The sequence below is a fragment of the Salvia hispanica genome, chromosome 5 (assembly GCF_029641045.1).
Source record: "Salvia hispanica isolate PSC_SH4W2 chromosome 5, Shi_PSC_v1, whole genome shotgun sequence".
NCBI lineage: Eukaryota > Viridiplantae > Streptophyta > Magnoliopsida > Lamiales > Lamiaceae > Salvia > Salvia hispanica.
In genome coordinates, this window is record NC_142696.1 from 22,363,789 (window position 1) to 22,379,641 (window position 15,853).

The 15,853-nt window shown below is 38.2% G+C and overlaps 2 protein-coding genes and 1 long non-coding RNA gene across 8 annotated transcripts; 1 reads left to right on the plus strand and 2 right to left on the minus strand.

The window, feature by feature from the left end:
* Positions 1 to 350: 350 nt before the first annotated feature.
* Positions 351 to 1,117, plus strand: LOC148926456 (uncharacterized). The gene is made up of 2 exons (XR_016130825.1): positions 351 to 623; positions 697 to 1,117. It is a non-coding gene; the product is annotated as an uncharacterized LOC148926456 (long non-coding RNA).
* Positions 1,118 to 2,088: 971 nt separating this feature from the next.
* LOC125190117 (CCT motif family protein) lies at positions 2,089 to 3,270 on the minus strand. Of its 2 annotated transcripts, none has more exons than XM_048087320.2 (3): positions 2,878 to 3,270; positions 2,540 to 2,698; positions 2,089 to 2,457 (listed from the first exon to the last, which is right to left on the minus strand). In XM_048087320.2, the coding sequence occupies exons 1-3, from the start codon at positions 3,199 to 3,201 to the stop codon at positions 2,278 to 2,280; spliced, it is 663 nt and encodes a 220-aa protein (XP_047943277.1). In that variant the 5' UTR covers positions 3,202 to 3,270; the 3' UTR covers positions 2,089 to 2,277. The 2 variants fall into 2 exon arrangements, with proteins under 2 accessions (XP_047943277.1, XP_047943276.1); XM_048087319.2 differs by having other exon boundaries at positions 2,540 to 2,701.
* A 6,599-nt stretch (positions 3,271 to 9,869) lies between these two features.
* LOC125187183 (nuclear factor kappa-B-binding-like protein) lies at positions 9,870 to 15,122 on the minus strand. Of its 5 annotated transcripts, none has more exons than XM_089058674.1 (4): positions 14,897 to 15,122; positions 14,519 to 14,569; positions 10,379 to 14,437; positions 9,870 to 10,065 (listed from the first exon to the last, which is right to left on the minus strand). In XM_089058674.1, exon 3 carries the CDS (start codon positions 14,416 to 14,418, stop codon positions 10,417 to 10,419), a length of 4,002 nt encoding a protein of 1,333 aa, XP_088914800.1. In that variant the 5' UTR covers positions 14,419 to 14,437; positions 14,519 to 14,569; positions 14,897 to 15,122; the 3' UTR covers positions 9,870 to 10,065; positions 10,379 to 10,416. The 5 variants fall into 5 exon arrangements, 4 of the variants coding, with proteins under 4 accessions (XP_088914800.1, XP_047939677.1, XP_047939674.1 ...); XM_048083720.2 differs by having other exon boundaries at positions 10,379 to 12,500; positions 12,567 to 14,569; XR_007170577.2 differs by having other exon boundaries at positions 9,870 to 10,078; positions 10,159 to 14,569.
* Between the last annotated feature and the right edge of the window lie 731 nt (positions 15,123 to 15,853).

Genomic DNA, 15,853 nt, shown 5'->3' on the forward strand with positions numbered 1-15,853 from the left:
TGAAATGTTACTGTTTCAGTTTATATCGTTTATGGCCCTTCAGACAACCAAAGGATCATTGAGTATATGCCCTGCTTCATCAGGTTGGAATAAACTGAAGAACTATTCATAGCAGCTTATATGATGCTTTGATTTTGAAGGTTTGAGGAATGATGAGGCCACCCTACGACACTAATATTGTTTATTGTCTTAGACTTGCTGATTGGAAGCTAGTAGTGGTTTGCATGTGCTAGGGCAATATCTCACTTTCATATTAAAAACTGTGAGAGTGGCTGCTGTCTGCTACTTTTTTTGCCTTGGACATATCCTTTTCCAACATAACAGGGACTCATTTAGCATCAGGTTAATATTCAAATAAAAATGCTGCTGATTTTATTTATTCCTTGAGTTGGATCCAACTTACTGTCTATTCTTGGAACCCTGTAACATGCCTATTCTACATACTAAATTACCACATGAATATGGAAACTCCTTTTGCATTTGACTTATTATTATCTTTCTGGAAAATCTTCTCTAATAATCTGAAAAGGTCACAGAGAAGATTTCTCCTTGTCGTTGTTGCAGGATCGTTGGGTTTGATCGCGCACAACTCTCTTCGGGTACTTTTACCAATCTCATTGCAGGTGTGTTTAAAAAGTAAGTATAAATGTATTTACATATGTGAGATGGATGAAGATATAAGTAGGTTTGATTTAGGTAAGAAGATTTATAGAGGTAGTGGAAAGGCCACCGCCGGCCGACAATGGCCGGCCTCCCCCACTTCTAGGGACCATTGTGTTGGGTATTAGACTTTATTGAAATAAAGTCCAGATTCAGATTCTGAGTCAAATTGCTTCTCTTCCTCACCTGAGCTGATTTTTGCATTATTGTAATGCTGAAATCAATGATTCAGTAACATGAGAGAGACCAAATGATTAGTGTAAAGAGATTGTGCAATCACCTGCTTTTGCAATATTAAATGTGTATTATGGCTCCTAAAGCCAAACATGCGCTTTCTAATTTACTAATGTAAGTTGGAAAAGTGCATCATGCATTTAGTAGCTTAGCATTATGTATACTACAAACAATTTGTAACTAATGCAAATTGCAGTGGTTATGATGAGATTGTTTTTCCTGTGCTTGTGGCCCCACCAACTCTGACCTGCCCTACAATCAGTAATTTACCCCTCTTGTAGAATTTATTCGAGATTTTGTTTCATTTTGTATTTGTACGAGTATGTACTTTAAATTCTAATACAATAGTAGTAACTCTTTTCTTTTTTAAATAATCATTTTAGGCCCACAATGAAAAATATATAATCTTCAGTTTGTATCGTAAAACCCACAAATTTGAGATGGGATCAATTTAGAGGATTTCCTTTTGAAGCATCTAATCCCACTATATGGCCCTCCAATCTAATTATCTTCATTATTTTCCACCCATGCCTGTTTCTTTAGCGTAGGCTTTAGACCTACATTTCTATAAAATACAATCAATAATTTTATAGCATCTAACTAACAATGTCTTTCAACTGATTCTCCTTGGCCAAGAATTTAATAACCACAATTACTCAATATTCATCTAATAGAGGATAGCTGTAAAGGTCGACTGTTTCATGGTTTTGAAGTTCTTGATTCATACTCTAATTATGTTTGGTTTGAAGTACGGAGATAATTAGATTTGTATTTATGGTCTTTTACATATTTACAGAATGGGGGAATATTACTTAGCTATAAAACCAGAAATGCTTTAGTTGTGTAGTAGGTAAAGTTTATCTTCACGAGCAACTGAGGTGGGTCGTATTTTTGTTGGTTTTCGACTTGTTTTTGTATTTCCATAAGACACGTTTTTCTGTATCTACCCGATTAAAGTTGTGATAATCTAGTTGGTGGTGTCGAAAGAGAATATTGACATACACTTGCAGAGGGAATATTTTTTAGCGGAATGCAAATTCGTCGATAGGAACAGGATAGGAAGGGTAGTGAAACGAGATATATATAGACAAGTTTTCATGTATAATAGTGACTTAAGTGGACTATGATAACGACCATCAGTTTCTGTATCAATTACTATACTGCATTATACAGTAATGTTAGATGGGTCCAGAATTGTTATTCAAATTCAAACTTGTGTCTAAAGAAATATTTGACCCATCATATGGTTTTACACAAGAATCTCTCATGATACATAGACTAAGTATTAATGGTCCATGCATCTATGGAAGAAGAGTCCCTAACAACAAGGCTGAAACACCTGATTAATTAATTATGGGACCAGAAACCATGAAATAAGTTCCCTTAGGGCATGAGATTGGCCGAAAACGAATCAATGAAATTGATCCAGTTTTCATCATCCTCGTCTTGGTTGTGCTCTTCCCATTGAGATTGAGTCTGAGGCGCCTTGTCTGTTTCGTCGTTCCTCGCGAATCTCCCCCTTATTCGCGGCCGGCTGTCTGCTAACGTCTTCCTGCACTCGTACTGAAATAACAAAACAACCACTGTTACATGTACATATATGTAACCTTACCTGGCATATAAAATTGTAAGGAAGAAACCAAACCTTGATCTTCTTGTTGAAGTTCCTAAGATTCCTCTTGCTTCTGTATCTCTCGATTCTCTCTTTCTTCTCCTCGGGGCTGTACGGACTGGCTCTACTCATGCTCTCTATAATACTGCTCTCGTTCATCAACGGACTGTTCATTCTCGGGCTCTGCTGCTGCTGCTGTGATCCCCATTACCAATATAGGTTATAAGCTTGTTTGTTTTTATTGATAAATGAATAGAAATTTAAAGGCAGACTCGAGACTTTTGACCTCAGACATTATTAATCTGCTAATATAACCTTGTTTTGATATCATAGATGGTGGTGTGGTGCATGGGGTGAAGTGGAGGTGGTACCTGCAAATCGCCGGTGCTGAGGACCTTCCGGACGGAGGTGGTGTCGTAGTCGCAGTAGGCGGGGGAGGAGGAGTTGATGGCGGAGAAGGCGTCCATGTTTCCATGAAGAGAGAGGCTGCTGATACTGCGCTGCATCAGGGTGGGGCTGTAGGGGGTGGGGGAGCCGCCGTAGCTGCTGCAGCCGCTGCTGGTGTATCCGATCTCCGACCTCAACGCTGAGAGCGAATCGTGCTCAGCGGCGCCGGGGATGGGTATGAACAATGGCGGTGGTGGGAATTCGGAGGTGTAGTCGTAGGGGAGTTCGCCCCTGCTGCTTCCGTACATGTTTTCAGCTTTCAAGTAGAGGGGTTTAGTGAAGGTTTTTAGTAGTATGAGTATGAGAGAAAGAGAGTGAGATTTGATAGAAAGCAATAGGGCGAAGCACACACTTCTTAAAGAGGCAGGACAAGCTGGAGGGTGACGTGGAAGGTGACGTCATGCGTTTGGAGGTGCGTTGACTTGCAAATGTGGCACTGCACTAGCATGGAGAGAGAGAAAATGACTAACATAAATAAGGGGAAGGGACTCGTTTTTCATGCATCCCTCAAACCTTGACTCCCTATAAAGATGAACGATGTTACATGATGCCCTATAGTGCTTCGGTTACGTTCCGTTCACGTCGATTTTACATCGGTCTTATATGTAGGTGTTTGTTCATTCATCTTCTTCATGGGGGAGCTTGAGCACCCTCCACCCTTTTCAAAACTTACTTTTCCAACATTTGGAAGATTTTTTTTAAAATTTTAGATCCTTGAAATTATCCACATCGTATCTGAAAATAAAAGTACTATTGAATTTAATCGTTAAACCTAAGTACTATTATTAATAATCTCAGGCCTTGGTTCGTTAAGTTAATTTACATTGGTTACGATACAACAGCAAGTCAAAGCCCATTTTCATTTTTGACAGTCTAAATGGTCAAGAGATTAATCTCTTATATTGTGAATTAATTTGTTTGTTAATCACAATTTTACGCCTCCTTTTTTAAATCTAAAGTTGCTCCTCGAGATTTTCATAGAGTTTGGTTTCTATAAAATATAATTTGTGGGATCGACGGCTATTACGTATATTATATTGGGTATATATTAGCTTTTGGTTGCTAAGAATTAAAGCAAAGATCCCATATAAATATTTGAGGCCATGAACACAGGATACTTTTCCAAAACCAAATTTACACACTCACTCAATCACGTTTATTATATATAGGAGCTACTATTCACGGTGCAGTTTGATGAGGCTTGCCACTACAATCAAATCAATTTGATTTAGTAGTACAATTCTAGTATTTACACTTATGAAATCAAACATTCGTAACTGAGTAATTTATAATTTTATTAAATGGCAGTAGTATCTTTTAACAATAAATTAGATCAAATCATGCAAATATCTATGATTGCTCGGATTGATTTATGTTTACATCGCAGTTTAATTATATAAGTACTCCATAAAATATGTACTAGTATAAATTTAATCCTCTAATTTGTGTGTGCTATCAACATTAACGAAGAAGCACTTTTAGTTTTAAATTGTGGTCCTATGATCTCAGTTACTAGTCACAATCTACCATGTGAGACGATTTGACTATACCTATCTCCAACTCGCAACAATATTATAGAATGTCCCCACCACTTAATTATGTTTAAAAAGACATGAGTAAAAATAATTAGATGAAAACGGTTTTTTAATGAAGACCCATGTGCGAGGCATATACATAATTCAATCATTTGTTGTAGGTTTAGGGTAGATTAAGGTCGGTTTAATCATTATTAGAGTCCGATTTTCTCCCATGTTAGTATTATTTAATCAAATGATGTTATATTAAATTCTTTTGATTGACAAGTAGTAAAACCGTTTGTCCGTGTACTTGAAGAGGTGTCAACTAATTTGAATTTCTATATTTTATGTGAATATGGTGTAGAATGATGAATATTTAGAAAGAGGTGTATAGTCAACAAGAATGCTCTCCATACCCTATGTTATGTATGAATTCCAATTCCAAGAGTGATGCATTGCACCCCACTGTGTATGTCTTCTCATTTCAACAATATTCGAAATTATTGCACTTGGTGACTTCTTTTTCTCACTGACAACGGGATGTGGTTTTCCTCTTTTATTTTTTCACTAGACGTTTCGTTCAATGGTTGGCTGCAAATTCATTTACCCAATTTTTAATGTAATATTTATTTCTCATCAAATTGTAATCTGATATTCACTCTCATCCACGGTAGAAGTCACATTTGATGGGTACATGAGTTTTAAGAAATATAAAGAATAGTGGATTGGAAAAGTGAGTAGAATATGAGGTCCACTTTTTATATTGATTTTATAATAAAATGTGAGTAAACTGAGTTAATGGAATATGTGACCTACTTACCATTTATGGTAAAAGTGAAACGTGACTCCTATTGTGGGATAGACCGCAATGGCAAAATGTGACTCTTATTGTAAGACAGAGGGAGTATAAGTTTTATTTTCAATATTGACTCCAACACAACAAAATAAAATATTTTCCTTTTAATATAATTTTAATCTGATATTGCTTTTAGACACGTGATCTAAAGAGCTACTAGTATTTAGTGTTGATGGTGTTGGAATTGGAATTGGAATTGGAACCAGTCAAATATTTATTTATTTATTTTTATTTATTTATTTGTTTATTTTTTTACCGCGTTGTTCATGTAACGAAATATTTAATTTGTTTGTCCGCATGGGCAGCGCAGTTAGTTCCAGAGGGGCAGATTTGTATGATTGGCCAATGATCAAATCCACTACCGTCGTGTAGTTGCAACATCTCTCAGGCACAAGTGTGAAGCCTTGGGAGGTGGGCTTCTGGCAAGCAGTGAGTTAGGCCATCCCCTTAGCGGGTCACTGCATACCCTGATTTAACACCCCTCACAATACTGTTAGACTGAGATCCGTGGGGCCCTTAGGGTTGTGGTTTCAACCTTTTTTGTATGAAATATTTAATTTGTGAAAATCAAATGATATAGGATTGATCTATATTCGGATTAGATGGTGTTGGAATTGGTCATAAAAATAATGGATTAAAGTTGGTCAAAAAAATGAAACTATAAAGGAGTTATGAGAAAAACCCGGGGATTAATTAGCAAGTGTTAATTATTCCATATTGGTATTAAACATGTATTTAATAGGCTAAATTATTACATACTTCCTCCGTCCACCAAATTTTGTCACGGTTTGATTGGACACGTGTTTTAAGAAATGTAACGGAAAGTGGGTTGAAAAAGTTGGTAGGGTGTGGGTCTTACTTTTAAAGTATTAATTTTATAATAAAATGTTAGTGGGAATAAGTTAATGGAATGTTGGGCCTACTACCAAAAATGGTACAAAGTGAAATGTGACAAATTTTGTGGGACAGATAAAAATTGAAAATGTGAGAAAATTTAAGGGATGGAGGGAGTATAATAATTATAGTGGACTAAGATGAGCGGTAGAACCTACACGCGCGAGCCATTACCCCGCTGAGGCTGCGGACTTGGATCTTGACAATTGGTCTTTGGGCTTGGTCGGCTTTATATGAGCGCAGTCTAATTCTTTTAGAACATATCACCTCTAAGTTAGCGAGCCACATTGTCAACATGACGCGATGAAGCAAACATGGCTGACACGTTGGATGTCCACATCTGCGAACAAACCTAGAAATGCAGTGTGCCCAGATACGTCCGTCCAAGTTCAGCCTCTAGCTCCAACTCTGGCACCCATATCGGCTTGTAATCCCGGCGGTTACAGTCAAACCATGATGACATACTGCGTTGACTCCAACCCTCACATGCATTGAACTACACTAATAAATAAGGTATAGCCATCCATGCATTCTAACACAAAGCATTAACCAATCATTCTCTTCATAAGCTATCTCCCTCCCAGCTTTGTCTTTCTGTCAACTTTGTTCTTCGCCATCATCCAATTCACTGAAGCTCTACTGCTAGCGGTGCTGCTACTTCAGAGACGAAACCGTTTTATCTTTAGGGACAACACGCTAATCTTAAAGCACTACCGGAGCGTATTTCATCTTGCGGAATGAGGAATCCTCAACTTGGTTTAAAGTTCTGATTTGTATTATTTGTTTCAGTTTATTTCCGTGCAATTTTCTTCGTTCTTTATTGGGTTGTACTCCCTCTGTCCGCGAATAGGAGTCCCGTTTTTCTATTTTAGTCCGTCCGCGAATAGGAGTCCCGGTTCACTTTTACTATAAATGGTAATAGGGTCCCACCTTCCACTAATTCATTCCACTCACATTTTATTTAAAACTAATATATACAAGTGGGACTCTTATTCCACTAACTTTGTTCCACCCATTTTTCTTAACATTTTTTAAAGCTCGTGCCGCCCACAAATGAGACTCCTAATGGCGGACGGAAGGAGTATTATATTTAACTAGTGTTTTATAACTTTACACAATTTTTCTGACAGATGGTAATAAAATGGACAACTAATTACTTATAATTTGTGATATACTCCCTGTTTTGTAAATAATCAGCGTTAACTAATTTTGGGCATGGATTTCTTAGTGCGTAAAAATAACTAAATGAATTAGGTTTAGTTCTCGTTTATTTTAGTTTATTGAGTTTTGAAAGAAATAGTAAGATTTAAAGGACCAGAAGAAGCAAAAATGGAACCTAATAGATTAGTACAACAAAGTGACACACCGACACGGCCATGTTTTAAACTGTCGTTTTATCTTGTAAGCACAAGAGTTGCACTCTCCCCTCCAACCCCTCCAACATTTACAAGGGTAACTCCTACTAGAAACAAGCCTACAAATAGGAAAACTAAAGGAAAAACAAGAGATACAAGAATTTAACTTTTGTTTAGATTAAACATGAATTATCTTGTAGGTATTGTTTTGCTTTCATTATTTATTGATAACTGATGAGCTTGATATTTACCTACAAGTTTCTATGACAAGCAAGTCTATCGCATCCACGAAGATAAATGAATATCACATTCACATTCTATTGCAAAACGTAAGTGTATAATAAAGAATTATCTATATTCTATTCATTTTTTCTATCTACTTTTCTTTATGTTTATTTATAAAATTTCATGTCAAATCACTTATGGATGAATGAAATATTTGTTATATAAGAAGAAAGCAATATCTAAATAAGTGGCCCATAACAATTCCGTAATATACTGTTTGTTTTCTAACAGACGAAGAAAATTTACAACTAAATAAGTGGCCCATAATAGTATGACACTCATGGGTCCAAACAAGAAATAGGTAACAGTTAATAAAATTTGCCGAAAGAGAAAAGCAACCACTATCGATTATGTCTATCTGATCTGCCTAGCCTCTTTGACTTTGAGCCTTCCTCCAAATCTCTACAAAATTAACTTCAAATAAGTCTTATTTAATGAAATAAAATACTATTATTCCACTAATTTCGATAGTTATGAAGTCCAAATGCACATATTATTCTCGATAAAGGAAAAAGTCATTTTCAGCTTGTTGCTTGCTAGTGCCCCAATGCATTTTGGCTGTAATTTGTGAGTTAGAAGAGAGACAATTTCACACACAACACCTATCAAATCTTGACTTGCCACAGTGGGATTTCAGACATCAATCAGTTTGCCATGTTCTAGAATCTAAATAGAATGATGATCAAGAAGAAACACCACAAAGTCATCTTCATTCTATTTTTCATTTTTCGCCTACAAATTGAAAAAGAAGCCATATTGTTCCTAAATAATAGGCTTTAAATGTTAAATGTCAACAACTGTCCAATCTAAGGCAAGAGGTCAACGCTTTCTTGCACTTTTTATATAATTGTGATTTTTTTTGGGTGCAAAAATGATATGTTTGAACTCAAGTTGTAAGGATCCGATCTTATTCTTAGGTGCTATACTATGTTGCATATCATTTTCATGATTTTACCTAAGTCAATACATCACTGTCTAATGTGTGATTTTATTCATACATCTGTACTGTCGAGATACTTTCCATATATATAGAAGCAAATTATAAGAATTATTCATGATTAATTAGAGCCTAGCCCTAGTTAATAAAAATTCAGATGAGGAACCATTATTTACAAAGTTGTCTATAGCAAGTATTTATAACCTTGATCAATCATCACAAAAATAAATTGAAGCCGAATAATTTTTCAGTACAAAAAAAGCAATAATTTTATGTCCACCTCTTATAATATATAGTACAATGGTGTTCTATTTTACCCTTTACTTTGAATAAATATTTTCAGAAAAAACTAATTACTAGATTTTATTTGGAGATAACTTATGGGCCTTTATGTGAGCCTTTTTCCGCATTATTCCGTCCATGCTCCATTATACAGTACTCCAAATTTTATTTTGGATTCCAGAAACGCAATAAGCCAATAATTGATTCAGAAATTAATATTCATAAGTTAACTTATAAACTAAAAATTAATTTAAATGTGCAAAGAAATAAGAGAAATATGAAATATTTTATCCATGCATGTGAGTATATACAAGATTTTAAAAATCGAACCAATGGCAGACCGCATTAACCATTGGTCGAGCCGGAAAAACTAATTAGCTTTTCAGAGGGACTGTTAGTGTACTACGTGATCTTCGACTACATAAGCAACATGAGGTTCGCATTTCCAAATTCTTTTATTTAAAGGCGAAAAAACTATCATATCTAGGCTCATGCCAACAATGCCAGTGAATACCAAGTCCAATTGATAAAATTGTGGTAGAAGCCATATGTAACAACACCATTTTGCTTAGTGGAATTCAATGCATGTATGAAGGGAACAATGTGTTCTTACATCAAAGGTTACGTTCATAATAGATGGATAGATGTAATATGTAACCGAGTGTTTGAAAAATAAGGTTGATAAAAACTCAAAAATTAATCAATCCATCAACACCAATGATAGATTGCCTATAATCTATCTATTCATCTTTATCATAGTAAAACACCCCCTGTTAAAAATGGACAACTCTTAAAATAAAAATTTTTATACGGCCAAGTAAGAGGGTAATTATGGATATATGTACACGGACTTGAAATCAATATACCAAAATGACATTCATGAATCATGACATCCGCTAGCAGTAGCACCACCACTCTTTCATCGTCTCCAACAAAGAAGAAATTCTGCAACCAGCGTAGGGGGACCTCTGTAATGCAACAATTGGCTGGGAAGCCAAGCTAGAAAGATCAGATATTTCAAATATCTTTATACCAGCATGTACGAAATACATAAGCACATATTCAGATGCCATCTTAACTGGAATAAGGCCCCAGCAGATCTTATCATTGAAGTGAAAAAAGTATTCATGTTCCCTATAAAAAGATATTACAACAGAACCATTTTTAAGCCTGTCATGATCATTATTTTACACAGGATGCTGACATGCTCAAAAAGTCATTTTCTCTAAATCTGAGAGAGCAATAGTAATCAAGAACAAACTAGACACTGCATCAGCACTGTAAGCTGCATTGTAATACCTTTTTTCTGCTAACGATGAAGGTTTTATGTTCAACAATTATGCTGGTGGCTCCCCACCAAATGCTTCCTCATCAAATTCTTCATTAGTCGAATTCTCTTGGCAGATTAACTTAGTTTCTTCAGTAGATTTCTGACCAAGGCCATTCCACATCCCTGGTGCTGGACCAGGATCAGAACCATGGCTAATTTCAGCATTGTCCTCCACCTGATCATTACCATTTTGATATTCCGGATCAGATCTCTTCTCATCATCCAAGCATAATGTGTCAGCATTAAGATCAGATACCGAATCAAACCCTGGTTGCCCCGCAGGTCCAGAGTAAGCAACACTGGCATCTCCAGGTTCAGAAGGTTCAGTAGCTTCTTTCTTCTGTCTTCTCCATTTCTTAGTGGATGAAGTCCCATCATCCTCAAAATCTTCTTCTTCTCTGTCTCTATGCAAGTAAACCCACAATTTTCTCTCTCCGTCAAACTGGACACAAGGATCGCGCTCATAATGCAGTCGATCCAGCGCTCCACTAACTACCTGATTGACCTGTGCATCAGACACATCTTCCACAATATATTGCGAGTCTCTAATTAATGTGCATACATCTGCTCGCGTCCCAATACTTCCAGGCAATCTAGCTGCAGCATCTCTCACCAGACAAAGGATTGTGACATGTGGTGGTCTGTCACGCTTTAACATAAAATGATCCCGGGCCTTTGACGTTGGTTTGCCACCACACCTCCTCAAAGGTGCAACAATTGATTTTTTTCCATCAACAGCTGTGTACGAGAAAGCCCTGTCTGGTATTAGATACCTAAGGACTTCTTCCTTCTGAAAATAAGCTTTTACTTCTTCAGAGCTAGGGCCAATGGTATTCAGACTCTTCTGAGCTCTAAGGTCCTTGAACCTTTCTTTCTCATCCAAATTCATTTGCATCAGTGTCAAAGGAGGGTCAGGGAGACTGCCAATTTGTTGAAGTGTCTCCTGACTATTTTTTAGCCAATTAGCAAATGAGTCAACTACTTTGACAAGCATTTTGTGAGGGAGGCCCCATGCATCTGGAGATGTCACCTCTTCAACTGCCTCAGAATCAGACGAGTTATGAGATACAGGGCCAATCCATGACCAACTTTTTGTGGACTTTTGATACACAACAAGTGGTTTCCACCCTTTTGCTCCTAGAGGAGCAGTCCTGGATGAGAAAATTTTCAGGACGCCTCTAATTAAATCCTGAAGTGGCTCCTGTGTCTCAAGAATACAGGGATCACCAGGATTTGATTTAACACGATTGACAATTTCCTGAACAGTGAGGAAAGGAACATTTGCCAGGGATAATGGCATAGAAGCGTCAACGCCCATGCTTGGATTTGAATTAGCAATAGCATCTTCTTGCTTGCTGCTTTGCTCTTCCTTGACCCCCTGTTCAGCATCAGTCTTATCAGGGTGTTTTCCAGTTTCTGAAGAATCTTCAGGAAACAGTGTAACCATAGCCATACGAACGGCTGAAAGAAGATGAATTATAGAGAATGAGAAGCCATTGTGAACCGTAGGTGTGATCAAGGGAAATGACTTTTTGGGCCGCTTAGTTTCTGCCTCAATATCTTCTACTTCCATTTCCATACCAGGAGGCTGAGGACCTCCATTCTCTAGACTATCAGATGCCTCCTCTAATTTGTGTTTACCCCGTTTCCTTGAAGAACTGACATCATCTAACTGCGGCTCAGCATCAGCATGAAGGAAGTGATTATTTTCTTGCAATTCCAAGTAGGTCAGGTCGTCCTTTACTTTCCGCTTTTTTGAGAGAGCATTGCAGCCTAGCAATGCTATATCTGATCTTTCAGGATGATGACTAGCAGACAAGTCAACCAAGTGGCCTTTCTTCCCCAATTTGAAAGGTAGCCCATTAGATGCTCCTGGTGGTCGAGTCCAGAATAAATCATTTTCAAACTGATGGCCTTGCATATAGTTTGATTGAAGATGGCTGAAATCATGAGGAACTTCACCTTTCCGCCTTCTACCCAGTACGAGAGAGGATTTCAATGGCGCTTGGAAATTATCACCATGGGTCCCTTCTACATGGCCATTTCTTCCCAATGGGTGGATCTGATGCTGTTCTTCAGTGCCAATCCCTCCTGGATAATAGTATTTATTCAAATCTTTGGGCAACATATTAAAGTGGGCAACATCATGCATCTTACCCTTCTGTTCTGATCTCATCATATCTAGGGTGTGGCTATAATCCTGCATCATTCGAGAATGTGATGATCCATCACCCATTGGATACCTTTCTTTCTCATCTCTCTCTGAAAATTGGGACTTCTTTGCATCTGAGCCAAGTCTCAGCTCTGGCACACCACCAGGGTAAGCCCACTTGCTCCTCATCAACGGATTGTCATCATCATCATCATCATCATCATCCTCATCCATAGGTTCTGATGAATCTGATTCTGTGTCTTCAGCTTTGGAAAACAACCCAACTCTGTTTCCAACACCGTCTCTTTTTCCATTCTGGGAACTTCCCTGGAACTTATCCTGCGAAGGCCTGGCTCTATATTCAGTGGGCAAAAATTTATCATTCGCATTAAGATCAATGCCTTCCCTACTCATCTTCCACTTCTTATTTCTGGTGTTCAAATCAGTGGTGGGGAAAATCCCCTCATGTTTAAGCCACGCAGGATCATTTGCATCTAAAAGTTCCATTTGACTTCCTTTTAAAGATGAATGCAACTTCTGACCCTTACCAAGTTTCATCTGATTTTCAGCAGTAAATAGCTGATGATTTTCTGAGTATTTAACCTTTTTTCCACTGTCATACATGTTTCTTGCATTAGATGGCTTTGCAGTTAAGACCTTGATATCAGACAACTTGTTGATAGCCCTATTCCTCCCAAGAGCATGTAAATTGTTCCTCCCTGACATATGACTTTGCATAAAACTATCTTTATCCTCTTCATGTTTCTTCCATTTAGAAGCTATAGACTTATCGTTTACCCCAACTCGATGTAAATTCCGATCTCTACGGACTGCCACTTCAACCATTGTGTCTTCCTCATCATCATACTCTAGAACCTGATCATTCTTCCCAACTGCAGCAGAAGGGTCACGTCCTGAATCTATATTATAATGAGAGTCAGGAAGTCCCAAACCATAGCGTCCAGGGTGAGTTGAAGAAAAAGGTTCTGCCAACTCTCTCCCTGAAGTGGTTTTAGATCCACCCAGCTTCAGAGTTCCTCTAGGAAATCGTTTTTCAAACTTGGCTGATTCCATGTTGCTTTTGGTTTTCCGGGTTTGAGAAGAAATATCTGATGCTGGACCCATGCTGTGTGCTGAATGACGACCTGTCTTCTGAACAAGTTTTGAATCCTTCAGCCTTTTGTCCCACAAACCATCAGCAGACTCTTCCCTATCAGATGAATCGCTTTGAAACTCTTCCATGTTTTCATTCATCAAACTCTTCTGACTCCTCATAATGTTCAATACACGAAGCTTCTCCTCAATACTGTACCCCCTGCAATTCATCCATGCATCTCTAATCTGACAAATATTGTTTACTAAACCGTTATGATGCATCTGCAAGGTATGATAGTGCTGTTTTCTCTGAAAAAAATTCAAACCCTTTTTGTAGAGTGCCACCCTTGGCTCGCATAATCCTCCCTTCAACATCTCAAACAACTTATCAATGGGGCTCCCAAAATGCAAATTATCACCAGAAAATAGTTCTTTGAGCGTACACATAAAGTTTTCTTGGTCCATATCAGGCAGATACTTGGAAAGACCAAATCTTTCTTCTTCGGTTAAAGTCTCATTCCAAACCTCCATGGAGAGCACATCTTTCAACCCTGGGAGATCATACAGTTCATAAGGAATGCTACATGTTTGATCGCCAACCTGGCAAAACTCCTCGCCAGATTCACCCAATTCCAACAAATCAAAGTCATCTGAACCTGCTCCGGAATCACAATCATCAAATTCATCATCATCATCATCATCAGATTCAACAGCAGGAGCACCAGGATTCCGCTGAAAATCTGCATCGTCATCGCTAGACATAGGTGTATGTGTATCCCTACTGTGAGGGGATTGAAACTCCAGGTCAAAACGTGCTACCTTAAAGCTATTCTTTTCAATCGCCATTCAACAGTAACATTACCTCGAACAAATAACCCAGATTCAAGATAAAGCTCCACTTCAATTCAAAACCCTAGATTAATAAAATAACAACCAATCAGTCCGAGAAACGAAAAACCCTCAACCAGTGACGTTGGCCGAGGGGTTGGGGTGTGGAGCAACAGCAGAAACTACAACCACACCAGCTTAAACACTTAATAGACACAATTAGACACTTAATTAGGCACAATTAGACACGACATAGAGCCTCACTCAGCACTCCATCCTTTCCCACCCTATTAAACATCTAGAAAAACAACAATTCCCGTATAAGGGAGTACGGCCAGAATTAGAAAAAAAAATTCAACAGAACAAAACAAATCACAAATCTGAAGAACGAGATTGAAAAGCAAAAACGCACCTGAATTGGTGGATGAGACGGAAACGGAAACGGAAACGGAAACGGAGACGAGAGCGGCAGAAGGGCCGATCGCGAATATCCTCAATCGCGAGGAAACCCTAGCAATAGGTATACGAGAAAAAGTAAGGCAGGCGGTTATATTGTGCGTGTGTGTGAGAGAGAGAGATGGGGAAGGGCGCAGTGCGTGTAGTGTGTGAGAGAGGGTGCGCGTACGATTACACTTGGACTTGGGTGAAAGAAGAAGGAAGAAGAAGACGTGGTGTGTGAGCCGTTGGATCACTGATGTCACGTGCCACACCGGGTCCGACCCGATTCATTAATCACATCGCATTGCTTTAAATTACATATTTTACTACACTACAAAATTATTACCCCCTTACTTTGTTGTATTCCTACATTTCGTTTTACAATCCTTTTGCCAACTACAGCAAGGAGAGCCTGAGAGGATAAGGAATCTGTAATTAAGATTTGAAAGATAGGTCAGTCTAAGAGCATCTCTAATGCCGGCTAGCCGATTCGCGTCGCTAGCCGAACCATTGGAGTAGGCGAGCGGGAAATCGGCTAAATTTTCGGCGTGGGCTAGCCGGTGGCGTGGCGCTGGCCGCCATTGTGACGTGCAGATCGGCCAGCAATCGGCCAGCGCTATTTTTTATTTTTTTTTTAAATTTTTGATGTATTTTTTTAAATGTATTTTTTATGCATTTTTTTTATTTATTGCATTTTTAATGTATTTTTTTATGAATTTTTTTTAATTATATAATTTTTAAATAGGCACACAGACGACAGGCTAGACCCAATACAAAATTAAGACCTAAAACAGAAACATGTCATAGCGTCGGGTCGGGGGCCTCTCCGCGCCCCCGGACCCCCATGGCAAGGGGGCGTCGCCCCCTTGACCCCCTGACTCGCTGACTATAACGGATTCAAGGCATACTAATATTTTTTAATGTATTTTTT